General features: G+C 35.4%; 1 protein-coding gene across 1 annotated transcript in view; it reads left to right on the top strand.

Moving 5' to 3' along the window:
• The first annotated feature begins 489 nt into the window (after window positions 1-489).
• The window catches only part of LOC145319979 (FMRFamide receptor-like), a 92628-nt gene continuing 71716 nt past the window's right edge, over window positions 490-21401 (top strand). Inside the window, exons 1-4 of the mRNA XM_080162390.1 lie at window positions 490-540; window positions 4490-4568; window positions 8570-8631; window positions 10990-11087. Of these exons, the coding sequence (XP_080018516.1) occupies window positions 494-540; window positions 4490-4568; window positions 8570-8631; window positions 10990-11087 (286 nt within the window). The 5' untranslated portion in view covers window positions 490-493. The remainder of the gene's footprint in view (window positions 541-4489; window positions 4569-8569; window positions 8632-10989; window positions 11088-21401) is intronic.

Below are 21401 nucleotides of genomic sequence, written 5' to 3'. Positions count from 1 at the left end.
ATTTATTAATTATTAATTTTTACCTTATACTACATTTCATAATAATTAATGCATAAATCCCTTTAAAAATTCTGAATTTATCAGAATCAATCTTTAAAACAGAAGAAAAGTGCAAAAAAATCGTTATTCCATTGATTTGTTTTATATTTGCATATCTTTTTGGTTCACCAGTTTTTACCCAAAATGCTGTTTTTGAGATTTTGTGCTTTATTGGTGCTGATTAATAAAAAATCAACGATGGAAACTTGTAACAAAAAGATGCATCTACATATTATATTTACAGTAAATTCGTCCCAAATGAATAATGAAGCTGCCATCATGAAAATTCGGATTTGCCTATTTTTTTGGTTCATAGTTTAAGTAAACAAAATGAGAAACAGCGTATGTAGAAGCTAAGTAGACTGACAAAAAAACATATAGAGTGACTGTCAAACAGAGGTGTTACTAACGCTATAAAAATTAAAATAAATAACAATATTTTTCAGAATTAATAATGGAACAAAATATTTCTACAGATGCCGCGTTTAATATTGAACCAAGGTTGGTAATTTTTGGTTAACTGTCATTTACAAATTCGGCAAAAGTACTGTAAACGTATTCTAAGGATGTTAATCTATAATTTGAATACTTAAAATACATGTAAAGACTGTACAAAATCTACCTAATAATGTACAAAGGACATATATTTTTTTAACTCTTATTTTATACATCCTAATTGGAACTGATGATCTATTTTTATAGAGAAACATATGTATTCCATCAATAAAAAAAGTTAAAAAATTTAACTGTGTTTATACATATAATAAATATTCAAATATTCATATAAATTTTTCTGGATGTATATTTACCAGTGTTGGATTTATTTAAGACGTATGATTAAACATACATAAGATTCAACATCCATAAGTAGTGAAGCTCAAAAATTATGGATTGATATCCGGAAAAAATGAACTTTAGTGCAGTTTCATAAAAAAACATTAAACTATAAAAATCACGAAACCTTGTAAGATTTATAACGTGAAAATCTAGGAATAGATCTAGCACCTCAGCAAATCAGCAAATCTTAATGAAACTTTGTGGGGATATGTAAATTATAAATCCCTAAAAATATCAGTTGTCTATCTCAAATAGGAGTAAAGAAAATCATGAAAACCTAAAAATCTAGGAATCGAACTAGCACCCCAACCAATAAGTAAATCTCGATAAAACTTGAAAAAAGTATGCAGAATATGAAAGTATTCAATCCCTGCAAATTTTAGCCGTCTCTGTTGAATAGGAGTTTAGTAAATCATGAAAACTTAAAAATGTAGGAATCGACCTAGCACCCCAACCAACTAACGGATCTTAACATAAAGACTGTTAAGAAAATTAATCCCTGAAAATTTCAGCTATCTTTTATAGGAGCAGAGAAAATCACGTTTCCCCCTTTCTGTCTCAGACGGACGGACGGACATTTCGAATTATAGAGTAGCTTCGCTACTAAAAAGTGATGAATGTGTAAATGCTTTGTTAGAGGTATTTACGACATATGTTAAAATAAAAAAAAATTGGATGTTTTTTGAAAATGTTGGATGTAAAACGAACGAGAAAAACAAAAGAAAACATCTTGACAAAATACTATTTTCAATTCCATGTCATTATCAAAGGTGATGCCTTGGTCTATAAACAGTATTTTAGGACTGTTTTGTCTGATTTTTTGTAAAATAACCAAAAAAATACAAAAACCCAGGAAGGCCAAAATAAGCTGAGAAATAGCAGAATTTAGTACTTTTGACTAAAATTAGTGTCTTTTAGACTTAAGTAAAACCTTTGATTTTTTTTCACATAAACAAATAAAAACACGTAAAGAGTTACACCTTTACTTACAAGAATACAAATGAAAAGAAGGAATAAAAAGATGATATACCATAGTAAAAACAAACCACACACAAACAGTTGAGGATTGGTCACTTATTTTCCATTGCATGTTTAAATATAATATGGTTTTACAGACAAGGGCTTCAAAAGGTGCATTTGAGGAATACGGAGGAGGGTTAAGTCATGCCTCCAATTACCATTTTAGTTTTAATGTGGAAAAATAAATTTTGGGTGGGTTGGCGGTTTCTAGAGGTGATTTATATTGGGAGGGTGTATGTACTCTTGCCTAAAATATTTATAAACCTTTCCTGGAAATATAAGAAGCTTCATTGTAAAGAAGAACCATATCGGTCCAGCGGTTAGCGGGATATTAATCTACAGACATAGAAAGTCAGACATCCTGTTACTTTTATATATTACATATTTATACAAACATTTGTAAGACAGAAATTTTATTTTTACTGACATGTAGGCATTGGTATTCAGAACTAGGATATGTTTGTTCCGCTCAGGACAAACATATGAAAAATAGGAAACAAGAATAACAAGGATGATTAGGTACAATTGCAGCGAATCGTTTCAAAATTAATCCCAAGACCGTCTACATTTTATAGACGTTGCTGACTTTAAGTGATGTTATCGAGATATTCTGAACTATAGATTAATAAATCAAAGTTTTGATTGCACGAAATTTGTCTTGCCACGAATATCAAAATAAATTGTGTTCTCGTATGATTTGAGTAAAATTGAAAGAAAATAAAAGGGTTGATTATGCAATTGGAAGAGGATTCAAGAACGTCCAAGCTTTTCACCTTTTTTTTAGAGGGGAGGGGGTTTTAAATGATGGTTTTGGGGGAAATCAAATTTTTTTTTTAAATTTTGGGGTTGGTTCAGAAGATTGATTGCTTTATTGCATAATAATACGAACGGGCAAAAGGACATAATTACAAATCCGAATTATAGAGTATCTATGCTTTAAAAAACATATCTACATATCTAAATTGTATGAATCCAAACTTTTATCTTGAAAAAAGTTATTATACTTTCCGGAAATTTAATTTCAAAAAAATAAATTTAATTACGAGGTAGAAACGAATTGAATTTAAAAACTAAATTACTTTTTCCGCTAAACAATTTTATTTGAAATTTAACCAGGACATTAGTTTTTTATTGAAGTTAGTTAATCAAAAATAATAATTTATATTATTTACCCCTTTTTCAAGCCAATATTTATAAAAAACATATTGTCTTTTTGTTATAACTTATGAAGCGAACGCGACTATGGATGGGGGTTGATTCTGTGTCCGATTTTGTACAGTAAATATTTTGTACAGATGGGTTTTCCTTGAGTTTTTAAAAACTTTATAAAAGGTATATTTTCAAATATATTAAAAACCAAAACCAAATAATGATTAATTTTTTTGTAGCATTATATATGTGGTTATTTGCCCTTGTACTTTTAATACAGATTGATAAAGCAACACACACATACAACACAAAGAACAGCTTCACTTCGAAATTGAAAAGAGTTCTTAGAATACATTTCATAAGAAAGCAATTAAATTAAATTTATTTTTACCGGAAAGGAAAATTTGTACAAAAAGTAGGAAAAGACAAAAAATTAGTAGGAAGTCTAGGACATAAATCTATATTTTAAAATCAATTTGTAGAAAAAAGTATGGAAAAAAATTCAGAAGCTTATCTTGAATACAAGTAGATTAATTTTTTTTGTTTCTTTGCCTTTTAATGAACGGATTAATGTTGTTTTACCTGTGTAACTTCAGCCATCTATCTTAGATACTAGCCACCAATTTACCCATGTGCGCTATAAACAGACTGATTGGCGAACTGCAGACAATATTGACTTATTGAGTTGCTTCTCTACTAAAAATTGCGAGAAAAAGTTAATTTAATTTATTTTGGTAAATAGATAAACATTGAAACAATGAACAAACAATAATGCTTAATTTTATACAAACATGGATTTAAGGACAATCAAGCTTTATATTTAAGGGAGGGGGGGGGGGGGTGATTGAAATTCCGAATAGGTGACGATGTAATTAATTTTTTTTGAGAGAGACAACACAACCCCACCCCTTCCTCGGACGTCCTAAAGAAAAACATCCTTAAAAAACTTATTAAATAAAATTTTAAATCTTAAAACTACAATATGTATAAAAAATGTACTGTTTCATAACCAATTGTTGGAAATGTTGAATTAAACAAATATTTATCTTCTGTCAAAACTGTTTTGCGTTGCAAAAAAACGTACTAAAATATTAATTCCTTTTTACTGGATTTATTTAAACTTTGTTTCTTTAAATTTTTGTAAAATATTTATAATGTATAATTCTCAGGGAAGGAGGGGGCATTGTGCAGCTGTTTATTAATAATTCCCAATGTTTTAAATAACGTTTTATTATTCGTTGGCTTATATTTTTGGGAACTTTTGTTGCATTTTGCTTCATTAGGTTGAGTGTCCTAAAGTTTCACCACTAATTGTAATCTACAGAAGGGGTTATTTTCTGTCATGTAAAGCATATTCAACCTATTATAACAAAGTTGTCTTTGGTTAAATTAGTTTCAACTTGCAGCAAGCGCAACTTTCATTATTAATATTTCTGTATTTTAGTCTGGATTGTGGAAACCATACTGAGGCTGACGCAATTTTGACATCAAATTTCCACTATTGGCTAGAGGGAGTTGGAATGGTAAGTTTTCTTTGAAACAATGTAATAATTTTTAATTAAGGTTGACTGTAGATTGATGAAGAAAGCAGCATATTGGCTAAAAAATGGTGTCACCGGTTTGGTTAAGTAGCAGAATACTTTAAACTGATTCGGCAGTAGTAGAATGTATTTTTACGAAATTCAGCTGCCATCGGCAGCTTGAGTTTAGACGCTACTTTGCCATGGAGCATTAGTTTAAACTTTTTAATAAAAATCATTGAAAAAACTTATATTCTAATTTCTAAATATTATTTCATATACAACATGCAAATTTTGGACATTATGCTATACCAATAAATTTAATTCCAGATATTGAAAAGGTTCACCCCACCCATCACTTTAACAAATTATCCTTTTTAGTAGCGAAGCTTTCCTATAGCTTGTTATGATGGTTGCTGGTTTTTGAGGGATAAGACAATGAACGATAAATTGATTAATTTCCGAAATGATAATGAACAAAATCACCCCTTCTATAGAATATTAATTGAACACAGATTAATTAAACCAGCAAGTCAAGATTTACAAAAAGTTTAAAGGTTTTCGAATGAGGGAACGCGCTGATAAACTTTGGCTTATAGCCCAATGTCCTCTACATAATGTATCTACATGAGTACAAAGTAAACTATTTGACACAGTAACTTTGTTGAAATAATGCATTTGTGTATTGTTTAATGAAGTTGCAGGAAGCTTTCAAAACTTTGGCTTGTAAGCAGAAAGGGAGAGGAAAAGTTTTACTAAACATTTTACCCTTTTCACTTCATTAATTATAAGTATAAAAAGCGGATAATCTTGCATTAAATGGGACTTTGCTCGAACAAGAGCAAGTGATGTTTCTTACTTTTGAGAAGTTTCTTCACGGTTTTATAGGAAAAAATAGGATGAGTAAATTGTTACCTAAATAGTAACGAGTACTATTTTGTTGAGTTCAAAGTGTATGCAAAAGATTACGTTAATAATATTCTTGTATGACATAAATAGCAGAATTATTTAATAATTACAAATTGTCAAACCTTTTGCTATATATATGACATATATACTGACTTTGATTTATCTATTTATACAAAGTATTTTTCAAAAGCTGCAAAAATAAATTTCATTTCAATTAAATATTGATGCGCATGATCCCTAATCAGAATGCCCCGTACCAAGTTATAAATTCAACTATTACAAATGTTAAAATCTAGTGCAAAAAAAACAATATCTCAATTTTAACTATTTTTGTTTCTTTTGCAAAAAATATTATATTACAAATTCATTAATTCTAAAAATTTGGGTATGAAGCAGCTTATATTGCCTTATAAAAATGACGTCATATAATACACATAATAGGCGAGTATACGGTTTACCAGCGGTCACTTACAAACAGCTGAAACCTTAACATAAATTATTTTTTCTTCTGAGTTATTTCAATTGTTTAATAAACCTATTCCTGCTAAAAACCTTTCAACAGTTGATTTTTTTAGCAAATTGAATTGAATTGAATTCACTGACTTGATTAGACACTCCATTGTATGTTTGTTATATACCATGTTGCAGTAGATAAATGCAATTATAAATACATTTATACATTTAAACCAAACTTTTAGGAATTTAAATATTGCCCAAATCTAAAGAGGAAAGACTTTTTGCCTGTATAGTAAGATTTCGAAGCAATTAAGAGCTGGATCTTTAAATCATTTTAGGAGTGTGCCAGATCGAGGTGAGCCTAAGGTCTCTATTTTGAGATAACTTTACATAGTTATCAATCGGATTGTAGTAGTTATCAGGATGGTTTTAGGCTATTTCAAAACTTGTTTAATGTTTTGCAATGGTTATATGTCTAATTCATGTTTTTGATCTAGAAATTGTTATGGTATTTTACTGCTTTGTATAATATCTTAACAAAATAATTTTAATGAAACAAAATTAAACCCGAAACTAAATCTAACAATCTAAACATTTTCCTTTTACTGCAAACATAATACTATGAATGTTCAATGTACAATCATATACATATATAATCAGGGACACGGGACCAGGATTCTGAAATAAGTTAGTAAATTAATCAATATCAATAACAATTTCTTGATTTTACCCCCTTCATACCCACATCCACGAGATTTCATCGCAAAAATAATGTTATCCTGACTATACCCAAACAAAGTACTAAGTTAAATTAAATGACAGCCCCTGTAGAGTTATAGCCAGGGAGGGAGGGGACATTTAGCTATTTATTACACTTGTCCCGAAAGTTTTATATTTTCTTATTCGTTTGCCTTATAACTCTGAGGACTTTTGTTGAACTTTGATTAGTTGCTTCATGAAGTTGAGTGTCCAATAGTTTGAATTACTAATTGTAATCTACAGAAGGGTAATTTTGTGAATCATCACTGGAGATATACATACAATTATTTATCGGCCATTGTCTTATCCCTTTAGATCCATGGTTTTAGCAGTATCTTAGCAAAAAAGAAAAAAATATTATAATAGTACACGGAAAAAATATCAAATTTTAAATATTTTCTTTACACATTAACTAAATTAAATTTTTAGTAACAAAGCTACTCTAAAAGTCTATTTTGATTGAGAATGTATGCTTTTTTTTATTTGTGAAGTATTTATGCTTTTGAATTGCATTTAGGGTCACTTGAGGTAAGTGGGAGGAGGAGTACAACCTCCACTTTCGATTTTAGTTTTAAACGGAAAAATAAAAGTATATTTATTTGGGTATTTTTCTACGTGGCGCCTTTTCTTAGGAGGTTTAGGTAACCTCTTCTAAAAGGGGTATACACCTTCCCTGGACCTAAAGCAAGCTTAACTGTGAATGAGAACAATATCTTGAGCAGTTAGTGAGATTTTTCCTAACGAACAGACGGACACAAAGACATCCGGTTACTTCTATATTAGGATTAGACTAATTAAAATGTTTTTTTTTATAAAAATATTTCTGAAACAAAGAAAAGTTTTCTAATAAAAATTGTAGTAAATATAATAATAAAATGCCTCTTTTGATGTTAGTATAGGTCTTATTAGATTATACTACAATAAGGAAAAATGATATCATCTTATTTCCTTTTTTCTTCCACCTTTAATCATAAGATAAATATACTATACATCTATCTGTCCAGTATCTACAAATGAAAGATCAGGTCACACTATACTAAAATACAAAAATTGAAAGTATTACAGATTATCTTTAATACCTTATCTGTACAAACTTAAGATCTCGGTCATCGCTGAACCGACATGGCTGCGCTTAATAGGGAATATAGATACTGGTTGTTCGTAGGTTAAATTCTATTTTCTTAGGAGGTGGAACACCCCAACCCCCCAAATTTATGTCTTTCAATTTGAATCCTCCTAGAGGATAGGGGTGGATATTTTTTTGTTTGTCAGTTACGATTTCACTAACCACAGAAATTATTGATTTTTGTATTTATTGAAGCTTCAGATAAAACATGATAGGCTCTATTTCTCTCCCTTCAACCCTTTTTCGAATACAGATCCCCTAGATGTTAGGGGTACAGCCTCCAGTAGATTGTTATTCTGTTTCTGTTGTCAATAAATCTATATCTAAATTGTTTATTGTTTAGAGAAATTTTACTGAAATTGTTTTTCTTATACATTCTATATTTATACAATCGGCCACACCCTTAGAGGCCTCTAGGGGCACTTGAGAGATGGGTATCAGTGGATAAGTCGATCCTCCACTTTTAATTTTAGAGGAAAAAGTAATAAAAATTTGGGGGGAGTATGAACTATTTCAATGGAAGATTTCTCTTGGTAGGATTAAATAACCCTCGAAAAAAAGTTAAAAACCTTCTAAACACATTTAAGAAGCATCCCTAAAAAGTAGAACCATATCGGTTAAGCAAACCAATTTTACAACAAATATGTGTATTATTACTAGTGGCTTTTACTACAGGCCTGGGCCATAGGCTACAACTACAGATAGACACACAGCCTTTTACTTTGATTTAAGGATATAATATTTTTTTTTTCAGCTTTGTGTTGGACTGTTTGGGCTTATTGGAAATACTGTTAGCATTATTGTTCTTTCTTCAAGGTAAACAAATAGATAAATTAGATGATAGATTGAGTTGCTTATATATTAATAGATTTATTAATATGTAGATATTTAGTTTTATATTATTTTTAAAAGAACATAAATGCATTTTTATAAGAGTTCTTTAATGGTGATATTTATATGGATAGATTGATAGATAGTTGGGTTAGATTAGGAGCTTCTACTCATACTTATGAATTGAGCCGAATAAACCCCAATCCCTTCATTTCAATGTTTGGTAAAAAAACATCAAGCACTTGCTGTTGGCTCTAATTCCGCGATGCCCCATCTCTACGGGGTTCTATCACTGTGGGGCTCTTACAATCCTTACTTTTTTATATAGATTCAGTGGCATTTAGGGAGCAGGGGAGGGGGGTATCCACATTTTCGGCAAAACTAATCGGGTGGATACACCCCTTAAGTGTCCCCCCTCTACACCCGCTTGACATGGATCAACCCCCCCCCCCCCTGATACACCTCCATAAAAAAAGCAAAAGGGAATGTCAATGCAATTAACCTTAAATCAGAAAGGGGGTGTAAAAAAATTTAAAACTTATTTACGCCACTGTATAATTATATAGACTTTTAGATAAAAAGATAGGTAGGTAGCTTTACAAATGGATAGATGAATTATAAATAGATTGATAGATAAACATTTTATCAACTATCCATCTATCTTAATATCTGTTGAGATTAAATTAGTTTCTCAATAAAAAGTTAAGTGCACTATCAAAATAGATTTCATCCAACAATAAAAAAACTTTTCTTTTTAAAAAGATTATATTTAGCCCTTCGTCTTTTATTTGTTGAGCTCTTTTAATTTCAGTAGATATTATATTAGCGAAACTATTTTATAATAAGGACATTTTAAACGTTCGTCCTTCAGTCACATTAGGTTACGTAATTTTTCTACATATTATAATACTTTTGAATGGCTTTGATAAAAAAATAATAAGGCCTTTTTATCAACAAACAAACGATGTAGATGTAGAAAAGCTAGGCTACAAAGACATAATAAATGTTCATATTTGACCCGAGGTAGGGCCTATTCTTTCTGATATGTACCATTAATATCAGGACAAATACGGATCTGTAGCTAACGATTCAAAATACATACGCTTGGATATTTGATAAAGAAATAGTTTTTATTATGATATTTAGTTCAAAAATAGCTTCGCTAATGTAAAAGTACACGAACGTGAAAAAAAGTGGAAGTACATGTTATGAAATAAAATATGAATTCCCGCAACCATTATTATTCCAAAGAAATCTGTCCATAAATATTTACTTCAAGTTAAGTTATGGCTATTTCAAATATACAAAAATTGTCAGAAATATTTAAACAACAAGGAAGATAATTTTATTAAAGTATTATTTAGGAGAAATCAAATTGAGAACAGTTAGTAGATGGAAATCAAGATTAAGAGAAGTAAATAGATTAAAAGAGAGAGATAGAATAAGAAAAAAGAGAGAGAAAGGAGAGAGAAGGGGAGAATAAAGAGAAAGAGAGAGTGAAATTAAATCATTGAATAAATAGATGGATAGATTTATGAATAGACGGATAGATTAATGAATAGATGGTTCGATTTATGGATAGATGTATGAGTAGATAGATAGATTTCTGGAAACTTAGATAGATTTATAAATAGATATGTAGATAAATTTATGAATTTATGGGTGAATTGATATATAGATATATAGCAAGCGATGGTCAGATAAAATATTTTAAGACTATCATCTAGATAGAAAAAGAGAGAAACCGAAAGCCAAATGATAAAGCAAATAAAACATAAAAAAATTAGGGAATCTAATCACTACATAATTTGCTCGCACCTATGAATATAAATGTATTTGAAAGTCCTAGAAGTAATATTTGTCATATTGTATATTTTGGACAAGAGAGAGGGATTTAGCATTACAATACATTATGTATTTATCTATGTTTCTATCTATTTACCTCTCTATCTATGTATATATAAATATATATCTATATATCTAAAGGGTGTGCAAAGAAATGCGGACCTTTTTAAAAATTAATTTTGTGCGGCTTGTGTTAATAGTAGTAAAGTTATGCATACCGTTAGAACCGCTACATGCTCTAGTTTTTGGAAACATAAAAACTATTCCTGTGCTACTCTCAAGTCAAGTTTTAAGTGTGAAAATTTTACCAAGTAGCTACTAAACTATAAGTAGCTCAGGAATTGTTTATATATTTTAAAAACTAGAGCTTATAGTGGTTCTAATGGTACGCATGCCATTTTTCACTATTAACATAAGCCCAACAATTATAATTCAAAAAGGTCTGCATTTTTTGCACACCCTTTAGAATCTATTTATCTATTCATCTATCTATTCTAGTGACATGAGAAGTAGTTTCAACTACCTGTTGATAATCCTGAGCCTGACGGACAACCTCTTCCTCTTCATAACCCTGCTGGACTACTCCTGTGTCAGAGGTATCTATCTAACTATCTATCTATCTATCTATCTATCTATATATCTATCTATTTATGTATCTATCTATGTTCCCGTTCATAACCCTGCTGGACTACCTCTGTGTCATAGGTATAATTCTAGCAGCATTCATACTAGAGTAAACACTAGAGTGGGAAGTAAATAACTGTATGTTCCCATCCCAAGGACCTTGTGTTGACTCTCAATTGGGTCTTTAAAAATCAACTAATACTATAGGGTATTTTATGACAGCAGTAGCAGACGAATAGGTCCTTTGAAAAAGAGAGGAGGTAGTTATCTGTATATACATCTCTATAAAAGATCTGTTTAATGGATACTCTAGAACTTGGTCATGTAGGTTTTACTGCTATCAGACTGAAACTACAGAATAAATTGAATGTGATCTCTTTCTTTAAAAGATTTTATATAAGAACATTGATTAATTATATCATATTCAATGATTCATTGACAATTATTTTCTAAATTCCCATTCTTTTTTTGACAAGGTGTAAGCTAACAAGTTTGAATGCAGAATTTAATAATATTTTTCTAAATATTCTTTTGGGTTTGCCCTATCCCCCCATTAAAACAGCATAAATCTGACAAAGATTCCAGCTCCAGTGGTTACTGAGATCTCAATTGAAACAATACATAAAAACAAATCCTGAATCTCAAAGATATCTGATAAAGTAAATTTTGGTTTGAGTCATTTGTTCTTGAAAGAGCCAAGGTTAATTTTTGGTTGTGTTTTCCTTTTTTTTGTTGTTGAAGTGATTAAGGGGAGTATGAACTGTAAATTATGCTATTCCTTAAAGTTTAATATATGTACACACGTTATCTCTTCGTTGTTTTAAAAATTCTGACTTCTTTTATAAAACCTTAACTGATTGATGTCTAAATTATCAACCATTATTTAAAATCTACAGAAGGAATAATTATGTTTATGGGGTGTACATTTATTTATAATCGATTGTCTTATCCCTTAATATCCCTGATAATGAAAATAACCTTAGTATTATGCATATACAGCGTTACACTTTTGTAAACACAGACGCATAATAATTATTCAAAGAGCAAATCTTTGTTTGCTTTGGTAGCAAAGCTTTCATACATGTCTTTTTTTAGGTGGGTAATACATTTTTTGGAAGATTTTTAATATAGTAATAGAAAACAAAGTAGGTGGGTTTCATCGCATTTTCACATTAGCTTTTGCTAGGTTATTTTAGGCTAGGTTAATGATTGCCCCGCAGGTTTAGAAAATATGCCCTGTAGGATTAGAGCTCCCCCGAAGGGGCTAGAAATAGGAGAAAGACTACTGTGAAAATATGACGAATCCCCCTACTTTGTTTTTTTCCACGATCCGAAGTTTCTTTCCTTACGAAATCTATCAAGTAATGACTGTTTTGATTCAACTACCCTCTCTAAAACTTTAATAAGCAGTAGTTTTCAGCTGAAAACTACCACTGAACAGTTAAGAAAAATTATTTTTTATAATTAAACTGTTCACGGAACATTAATAATAAACATGCCCAATTATATCTTTATTGACGAGTGGATTCTACTTTTTTTCTCAATTTCTTTAAAGCTCTGCTACCAATGATCGTCCTATTTTCTTTTTTATGTAATAAATAAGCCACAGTATAGAATCTTATATACCCTTTTATGTGTTTATAGTATTAGATTTTTTTTGTTATAGGGCTCTCCTGTAACTTATTTAAACAATTTTTTTGTAACTGCCGTTTATAAGTAATTGTTGGACTTCATTGAAGATGATTAAAGTCCCTCAACAGATTATGACGTCATACGACAAAATAACCAACGAGAGGAAAGCATAAATTTTACCATTGGTCAATTACAGTGTATTATACTGGCCTCGCATTGGCTATTCTATCGTATGACGTCCTAATCTGTTGAGGGATTTTAATCATCTTCACTTCATTTAATAAATATTTGCATTTTATGTAATTTTTGTGTGTTTTGACCGTTTGATCACATAAATTTAGAAAAGGAATCACCACAGGAACAATGTGAATCTTCATTAAAATAAACAAACAACTCAATAGCTTTATTGGTTAGCGATTGGTTTAAGAACAAAACAAAAAATTACTACTTTGTATGGGTTAAATTTTAAATCATCTATAGTTGTATTATACTTATAAAAATTAAGTTTCCGCTGTGGTCTCAGATAAAAATGTCCAAAATCGACCCACACTATTATCTATCCACGTAAAATTTTTTGATCTTTCTAACACTTTTTCCATTAAATGCTATTTTTAAAATTTACAAAAATTTCTTCTAAATATAAATCTTGAAAATTTTTACTTGAAATTTTATCATTTGCAAAATAAAATACTTTTGAGAATAAAAACTTCAAGCGATTTCAAATCTACTTATCTCAGTTTGAATAAATCTTTTTATCTTAATTCTTTCTCTATTTCTTTCAATATGTTTTCATACTTATGCTTACCTTTTTTTTGTTTAAAGGGGACTCTAAATTCTACAAGTAGCACGGCAACAATAATTTGATGGTAATTTCTTGAAATGCAAAAAAGTGTAAAATAAAATGCCTGTTTTTCTCCTTTTCTTATTTTTTTTTGTCGTCCAGCTGTCATAACAGAAGTAGGAACCATTTTTAAAGTCCTTAGTTATTACGTGCTGTTAAGCCGATATTTGAACCTATCACAATCCCGACAACAAGCGGATGTTCTACGAATTACACGACACAGTCGCGGGTATTATCCTTATACTAAAGTAACAGGATGTCTGTGTGTTTGTGTGTTTGTCTGTGTGTTTGTACCGAAGGATACCGCTAACCGCTGAACCGATCGGGTTCTCCTTAACAGGTTGGCTTCGCATAGGTCCCGGGAAGGTTTATAACTATTTTGGGGGAGGGTACCACCACCCTCCCAAGAGAAATCGCCCCTAGAAAAAAATTAACCCTCCCGAAAAAGAGACTTGAACGAAACATAAACCAATTATTTCTCTAATTAGATATTTTAAATAAAAAAACATTAAAAGTGCCACTAGAGGCCTCTAGGGGCGTTACCGCTAGTTGTATATATTCTATTACTATAATTGTATGCTGTCAAACACTATTGTTAAGTCAAACTGCTGTAATTTATAATTTCAAGAAATCAACACAGTTCAATTAAACATTTGTTTTTAGAACAAATCAGTAGTTACTTCATGAAATCAAATACATGTTTAATTTCGAATAATTAATTTAAAAAAGATTTCAATTTATAGTTTTTCATAGAGGAAAGGGAAAAAAGAATATTAAACGATAGAAAAGATAAAAATTCCTTTTTCACTGTCAGTGTCATATTCTGTTCTAAGAAACTAGGTTAGCTGTTAGCAGCTAATATTGTATTTTAACTTAAAAAAAACAGATTGATTATCATTAGCGCAGCTACTCCATAACTAGGGTATGTATTGTCCGTATGTCTTTGTGCTAACAAAAAGTGACGTTAGTATAAACAACATATTTTTAATATTTTTATTTACATTTATCCAAAAATACTACAATTTTCAGTTTACTGTTTTAAGTTCACCGAAGCACTAGTCTAGAACACTGTCCTTGTCTAAAATAACTTTGCCGAAAATCTAACAGGAAAAAACTTCCAGTTTTTATACCTTAAAATATGTTTTAAATGCAAAATGTGTGTTACTATGAAAGTAATCTAGGAAGGTTTATAATAAATAGATTTTCACATGAAAGCTAACCAACCAACAATATATCAAACATTACATAAATAAAACAAGGATATATATATATATATATACAGGGTGCGCCACATATAATATATATATGTATATATATCCATTTACACTTACAAAAGCAAACAGACAGAAGAAAAGAGCGACAGACACAAATTAAAGCGAAACTTTGCTAATAAAAGTTAATTGGAGTTAAAAAAAAGGCAAGAAAATAAGAAATTTAGTATAAAATAGTCATAAATTTCTTTTTTTCTTAATCTTTACGGTAAAATATTATTATACTGTAGAGACCATTTACATCAAAAAAATTAAATTAATCTAGACATACGTACAGACACGACACTTTATTTTCGAGCACCTTCGCTTCTACTATATAAATCAAACAACAAATGATTCTTTTCTTAATAAAAAGGTGTAATACAAATGTTTGGCTATTTATTTTCTTTTTGTCAAAAGCTTAGCTTAGCTGCAGTTATGGTAAGTCCGTGCGTAGAGGATAGCTGTGATAGCTGATAGGATGTTAAACTTTTCCTTTTGATTTCAATTATTACATTTGGATTCATGGAACATTTTGGTATAATTTGGAAAAGTCCAATTTTTACGTGATGTAGTGATTCATATGATAATTAGGCACTTTTAACAAACCATTTCCATAATTAAGTCTAAAAATATTAGTCGATATCAAATATTGTACATTAGTTACATTATTAGAATTTTACATGTATAATTCGTTTCTAATGAAATATCAAAAATATTATTAAAATAACTATTTCAGTGTAACCAATTATTGTATATTGTTTAATTAAATATAAGGAAAATTTAATTTTTACAAAAGGATATGGCATATTTTTATATGTAATTGTTGACTTACTGTTCCTTTGTAGATAAAATCCAGGTATAAGGTATAACCAACAAGCGAAATAAGTATAAAATAATATTTGGGGGGCAAATGGAGAGGTCGTCAATTTTACGATGTGTTTCCCCCAACGACAGCTGAAAAACACTTATAGGTTTCCGAATTAATTTCATTGTTGGTATAAGCTGGATAAAATCTATATTATCTCAATAAATTTAGAATCTTTACTGTGCTTATAGTGTCAGAAAATCCAAATAAAGATACTATTCCCATTTTAACGAACACAGTATTAGTGTCTGACTGATTATGACGTAACAAAAAAAAATTAGCCGATGAGAGGCCGTTATTGACCAATGGTAAAATTTATAGTGGCCTCTCATTGGCTAATATTTTTTGTTACTTCATAATCAGTCAGACACTATTACTGTGTTCATTTTAACAATTTTTATGGCGGTCAGTGCCCAGTAGAAAAATATAGGCGTTACCACTCAAAGTGCCTATTCGAGACCTGACCCCCCCCCCCTTTATTTTTAAAATGAAATGATAATAAGAAGAGGAGATGGATTTTCATTTGTTACTGTAGGTCAGGTCAGGTTAGGTAAAGACACCGCAAGTGTACCCAGCCGGCATCTAAAAAAAAACTACAATCCCCAACCTTATTTTCGATTTATACATAGTACAGAGAGAGAGAGAGTGGAGACAATGGACTGTTTATAACACTAGTCCCCAAAGTCATATAATAGCGTTTTCTTATTCGTTGCCTTAATAACTTTGGGACCTTAGTGAATTTTGATTAGTTGATTCATTAAGTTGAGTGTTCAAACGTTTCAACTACTAATTTCTATCTACAAAATGGGTAATTTTGTGTATCAATATTAGGGCCATTATCTTATCCCTTAGACCTCTGCATAGTACCTCTAGACTGATATATGTATTTGTGTTAAATTGACGGCTAACTTTATAATATATAGCTGGGGGAAAGTTACAAATAATTGAGGTCTGCTAGATTAATTCTCGTCTAGAGTGAATCAAAATGATTATATATATAAAGATTGACAAAATCCATAATAGCAAAGCTCTGAAACAGTAGCACAAACAAACATTAACACTTGAAGAGTGTCAAAACGGAAAAAAAGGAGAATATAAATTTATAAGTCTAAACAAAATTGTAAATAAATTTGTTGCAAAAGTGCTTAAATACAGGATACTGTTTGAGGACATACAATTTTAGGACATGATTATAGAGATGTTTCTCTTATAACATTGTACCTTGATGTAATAGGAATCAGTATTCCAAAACAGACGGACTGACCAATAGAAAATCTTAGCTTTTAAAAAGTGAAACTGTTGAGCAATTTAAGAAATGGAAAAGGATTATCAAGCGATTTAAATCCTAAAAATGTACCGCAACATTTTTAAATGTAAATTTGTACTGAAATTAAAAATGCAACCCTTTTCAAAGCTCATCTTCACTTTTTTATTCCTAAAAGCTAGGTCTCTAGGGACATAGTATATATTGTATGTGCTTGTGTAGACGCGTTGCTTTTACTACTCCTCTATCATACAATTATGTCCTTGTTTTATCTGTATCGCATTAGTTAATGGTATTGTCACTCTATTTTCAATTGTTTAGATAAGTTGTGGTATCCGCCGAGGATAAATGGCAGACACCGGAGTTCAATTAGATTACGGCAGTGTGACAGACGTGGACACCTTACTATAGAGAAGCTACGCTTCTCTAGCTTTCACTAGATAATGATCAACATCTATTTCAGTTGTCACTTTATTGAAGGTTTAAAAGATACTGAAGCTATATACAACAAACAATAATTACATGGATAGGAATAAATAATCATAACATAAAAGCATCAATAATACATATACAATGGTCAGTTTGGGCAATAATGATCCCCCATCCCTGAAAAGGGTGGGGGAGAATTAAGAATACAGTTAACCATAATAAACATGACAGATTCAATCATTAATTCTAAGCGTAGGGAGGGGGTCACTAGACCCCTTCCCCAGGACTCGGGGGAGGGCCATTGACCCTCCACCGAACCCCAGATCAGGGGTGCCATAGGCATGGCTCACGGTTGCCGAATACCACAACTCTCCCCTCGGAAGGCTGGGAGGTGGTTTCCCTACCAGACTTCCGACAGTGGTTGAGGCCTTCGGTCCGCTCCTTAGGGCTAAAATATATACAAACGATAATGATTCAATGGAATCCTAGTGGTGAGTATCTTCTTAGGGTTGATGGGCTCCCAATGTGGGATAGAAGGCAGAGGCTGGCTTGGGTTGGACACGTTGGTCAGCGCCGGCAGGTATCAGGTTTGCTGGTGGCACAGTGGTTGCTGGAACAGTCAGCAGTGGGGCCTGCTGGTTGTTGTTGGCAGCGGCTGGGGCACTGGCTGCCAGGTTGATCGTCTGAGCAGCGGCCTGTCCTCCTGAGGGGCCGCGGGGTCTGCCAGAGGGCGGTCCTGGCCTACCTGGGCGGTCATGCCCGCTGTCAGTTGATTTCATAGACACCATTTCCTCGGCTGCTTCCCTGCCGATGGGAATGGCATCCCAGTCCACTGAAAAGTCCCGGGACTTGGCATGGTTGAGCCTGGCTCTAGCCAGCGCTTTCCTATATAAAGCTGGATGGTACAGGAACACTTGTGATATCGCATTCAGGGCTGCTCGGACTCCTCCTTGTGCTGCTGCCAGGGAAATGATGGTTAGGTCCCCCAGCAGTTTGAGGATCAACAACAGTAAACACAGTATGGCTGCGCCATCTCCCCACTCGTGGATGGCTTGTCTAAATCCGGCCCAGACATCCAGGGCTGCCTCTCCTTCCTCCGCCAGTCGGTCAATGTTGTAGGACACTATCCCATGGTCTCCTGTGGCCGAACAGCTGCCTTGCTGAACGCAGGAGCCATAGGATAGGCCGGTCAGCATGGCACTCTTGTATGCTGGGAACGCCAGCAGTTGTTGCCAGTCGTTCAACTCAGCCTGCGAATACAAGCCACCTGAACTGAAGTCATCCAAGGGTTCTGTCAACAACTGTTTAGGCGTATCCAGCGGGGGTGGCCTCTTCTTGGGAGCGGGGGTTAACTCTATCCAGCCTTCCTCCGCGTGCACAGTCAGGGGGTAGGTGGAGGAGCAGGGAATCTTGGTGGCGTGTTCACTGTATACCCGTGTCACAGCGTCTACAAAGCCTGTGGGCTCTACTGGCACTTTGTCCCAACACTCCTTGTGTTCGTGGACAACGTACTTGTGACGTTGGCAGGTCAGCTGCAGCAGGATGTCTCCCCTCAGTACCGAGAACGTGCTCCCCTGGACACGCACCGAGTGGGCCGGGTCTAGTTGCTGGAGCTTCCAGCAGTTGGCCGCTACTTCTTCTGCTGCGGTGCTTTTCATGCGCGTTTCCAGGGTAAACCCAATATAACCTGCATGTATCTGTGCTTGAAGGGGAACGTCAACATCCCTGGCCGACACTCTGGGCAGCGCAGCCGCGGCTGGGTCAGCTGCCACGAACAACGCTGGATGGTTTGTGGCATGGGCCTCGAAGTCGCAGTTCACAATCGAGGTGGGGTTGGTCATGTTGATGAAAAACTGGGCCTGATGGTCAACCAGATATGCATCCATCACCAGGCTGGGCTGGAGGCTGCGGATCAGCCTCAAGGGGCAATCTCTTCCCAGGTGGTACCACACGTAGGTTGCTTCCCCAGTGATGCAGGACAGCTCAGAATGGGGACACTCTAGGGTCAGGTGGTCAGACTGGGACTCCACCCGTCCATCCTCCACCACATAGGTCTCCTCCTTGACCAGCAGCCGTCGCTCCTGGAGCACTAATTCGTTGCGGTATAGCTGGCCCTCAAAGTGGACGTCCTCCCCCTCACAACCCACCCCCTCGGGGCTGTTGACGAGGGCGCCCACCATGTCGATGGTGAAGAACAGGGGATGGTTCAGCTGGAACGTCAGTGGCTGGGTCTTGCCTGGCAACGTGTAGACTCGGTTCCTGGCCAGGTCTCGGCACGCTTCTGGGTCTATCTTGGTTGGCCTCATGAGGGTGGGGACCGAGGTCACCTTGAGGTGACCCCATACTCCACACCTGAATGTCCACTGGGACACGGTGAGCTGACAACTGTACCCAGTGGTTTCCCTCACCTTGACTTGCTGCAGGACGTGTACTTCATGGCCAAGGGGCACCTCTTGGTGTAGGGGCTCCGTGTTACACATCTTTTCTTTATTGTAAGACGTGACATGGGTGGGGTTGGCACAGTCCCACCCCACCAGGACGTAGCTGGTTGTAGGCCACACGGCTGCCAGCAGGAGGCCCCACAGGACCATCCACCAATGGGAGAGGCTTCCAGGCAACCATCTTCCTCGTACGCGCGGCTGGGGATCTTCAGCTCTGGTCACGGCTGCTTCTTGGGACTGGACACGGCTGGGCTGCTCCTGGCTAGATACAAATTTCCATTGAGCGTTATCTGTATGCGGCCGGGGCACCCTGATACCCTCCCCAATGACAGACTGGCAAGCGACTGGCACTTGCCTGGGTGTCGGCTCCCCTAGCCCTAAGTGCTCCCTTCCCTTGTCCAAAGCATGCCCAGTGGCATGGGGCTGAAGTGCATGTGGCACAGGCTCGCCCTTACTCACTTCCCTCCCCTGCCCTAGGAACTCAGGTGCATGGGGCACAGGCAAGTCCTTATTTTCCCAAATTTCAATCTCCCCAGCCTCTGGTGCAGGGGGCACAGGCAAGGCTGGGTGTTTACAATATCTTGGATACAACACATTTAACAAATTCAACTTATCCTGATGTTGAGCAGCTGGGTTCCCTTGGCTGGCAGGGGGCTCTGGATGGCATGTAGCTGGGCTCTCTCTGCAGGCTGGTGGCGCTGGCTGACTGGGGGTGACGGGTGTCACCCCTTCCTCTGGGACCGCTGGCTCGTTCCAGGACTCAGGTCTCTCGGTGGCGGCGACGGTTGTCGCCCCAGACATCAGGTTGGAGGCTGGCTCGTTCCAGGATCCAGGTATCTCGGTGGCGGCGACGGTTGTCGCCCCAGGCACCAGGTGGGAGGCGCTGGATAGCACCCCCCCATCATCCCAGGTGGCGACGCCGGGTGGCGTCCCATACATCGATGCAGAGGTGCTGGCTAGCACCTCCTGCCTCTCCCATTCGGCGGCTGCCAGGACCTCCCCATACACCGTCTCAGAGACGCTGGGCAGCGCCCCTCCACTCTTGCTGGGTAGGCTCAGTCGGGCAGGTTCCATCATGTTGAGGCTAAAAGGCTGGGGCCTCAGCACCTCTGGCTCGGCTATGTTGTTGGGCTGTATCAGCTCTGGCCCCAGATGGTTAAGACTGAAGCCTAGGCCAACCCGGTTGGGTTCAGCCGCGCCGCCCAGTACGTTGATCCTAGCTGGGACAGTCCCAAACTGCGGCATCCCATCGGCTCGGTCCGCAGCTCTGGGGGCGGCTGCTTGCTGTGGTGGTGCTGGGGGCGCGCTCCCTTCCATGTGGGCCACTCTGCTGGGCTTCCCTGGAGGGGCACCCTTGTCGGCGGTGCGCCTGCGGCTGGCTACCTGGGCCCAGTCAGCTCTACAATCGACCGCCGTGTGACCGTCATAGTGGCAACGCTCACACTTGGCAGAACGGTCACGGCGTGGCTGGGTGCGTCTCTCCTCTAGGCTAACTTCCACAGGCGTTGGGCAGTCTCGAGCTCGGTGGCCTCTCCCCTGGCAGCGGTAGCAGCGGCCTGGA

The sequence above is a fragment of the Acartia tonsa genome, chromosome 5 (genome assembly GCF_053477335.1).
Source record: "Acartia tonsa isolate MP-2025a chromosome 5, ASM5347733v1, whole genome shotgun sequence".
Taxonomy (NCBI): domain Eukaryota; kingdom Metazoa; phylum Arthropoda; class Copepoda; order Calanoida; family Acartiidae; genus Acartia; species Acartia tonsa.
Note: the sequence above shows the minus strand (reverse complement) of the source record. Positions and strands in the feature narration are given on the sequence as shown.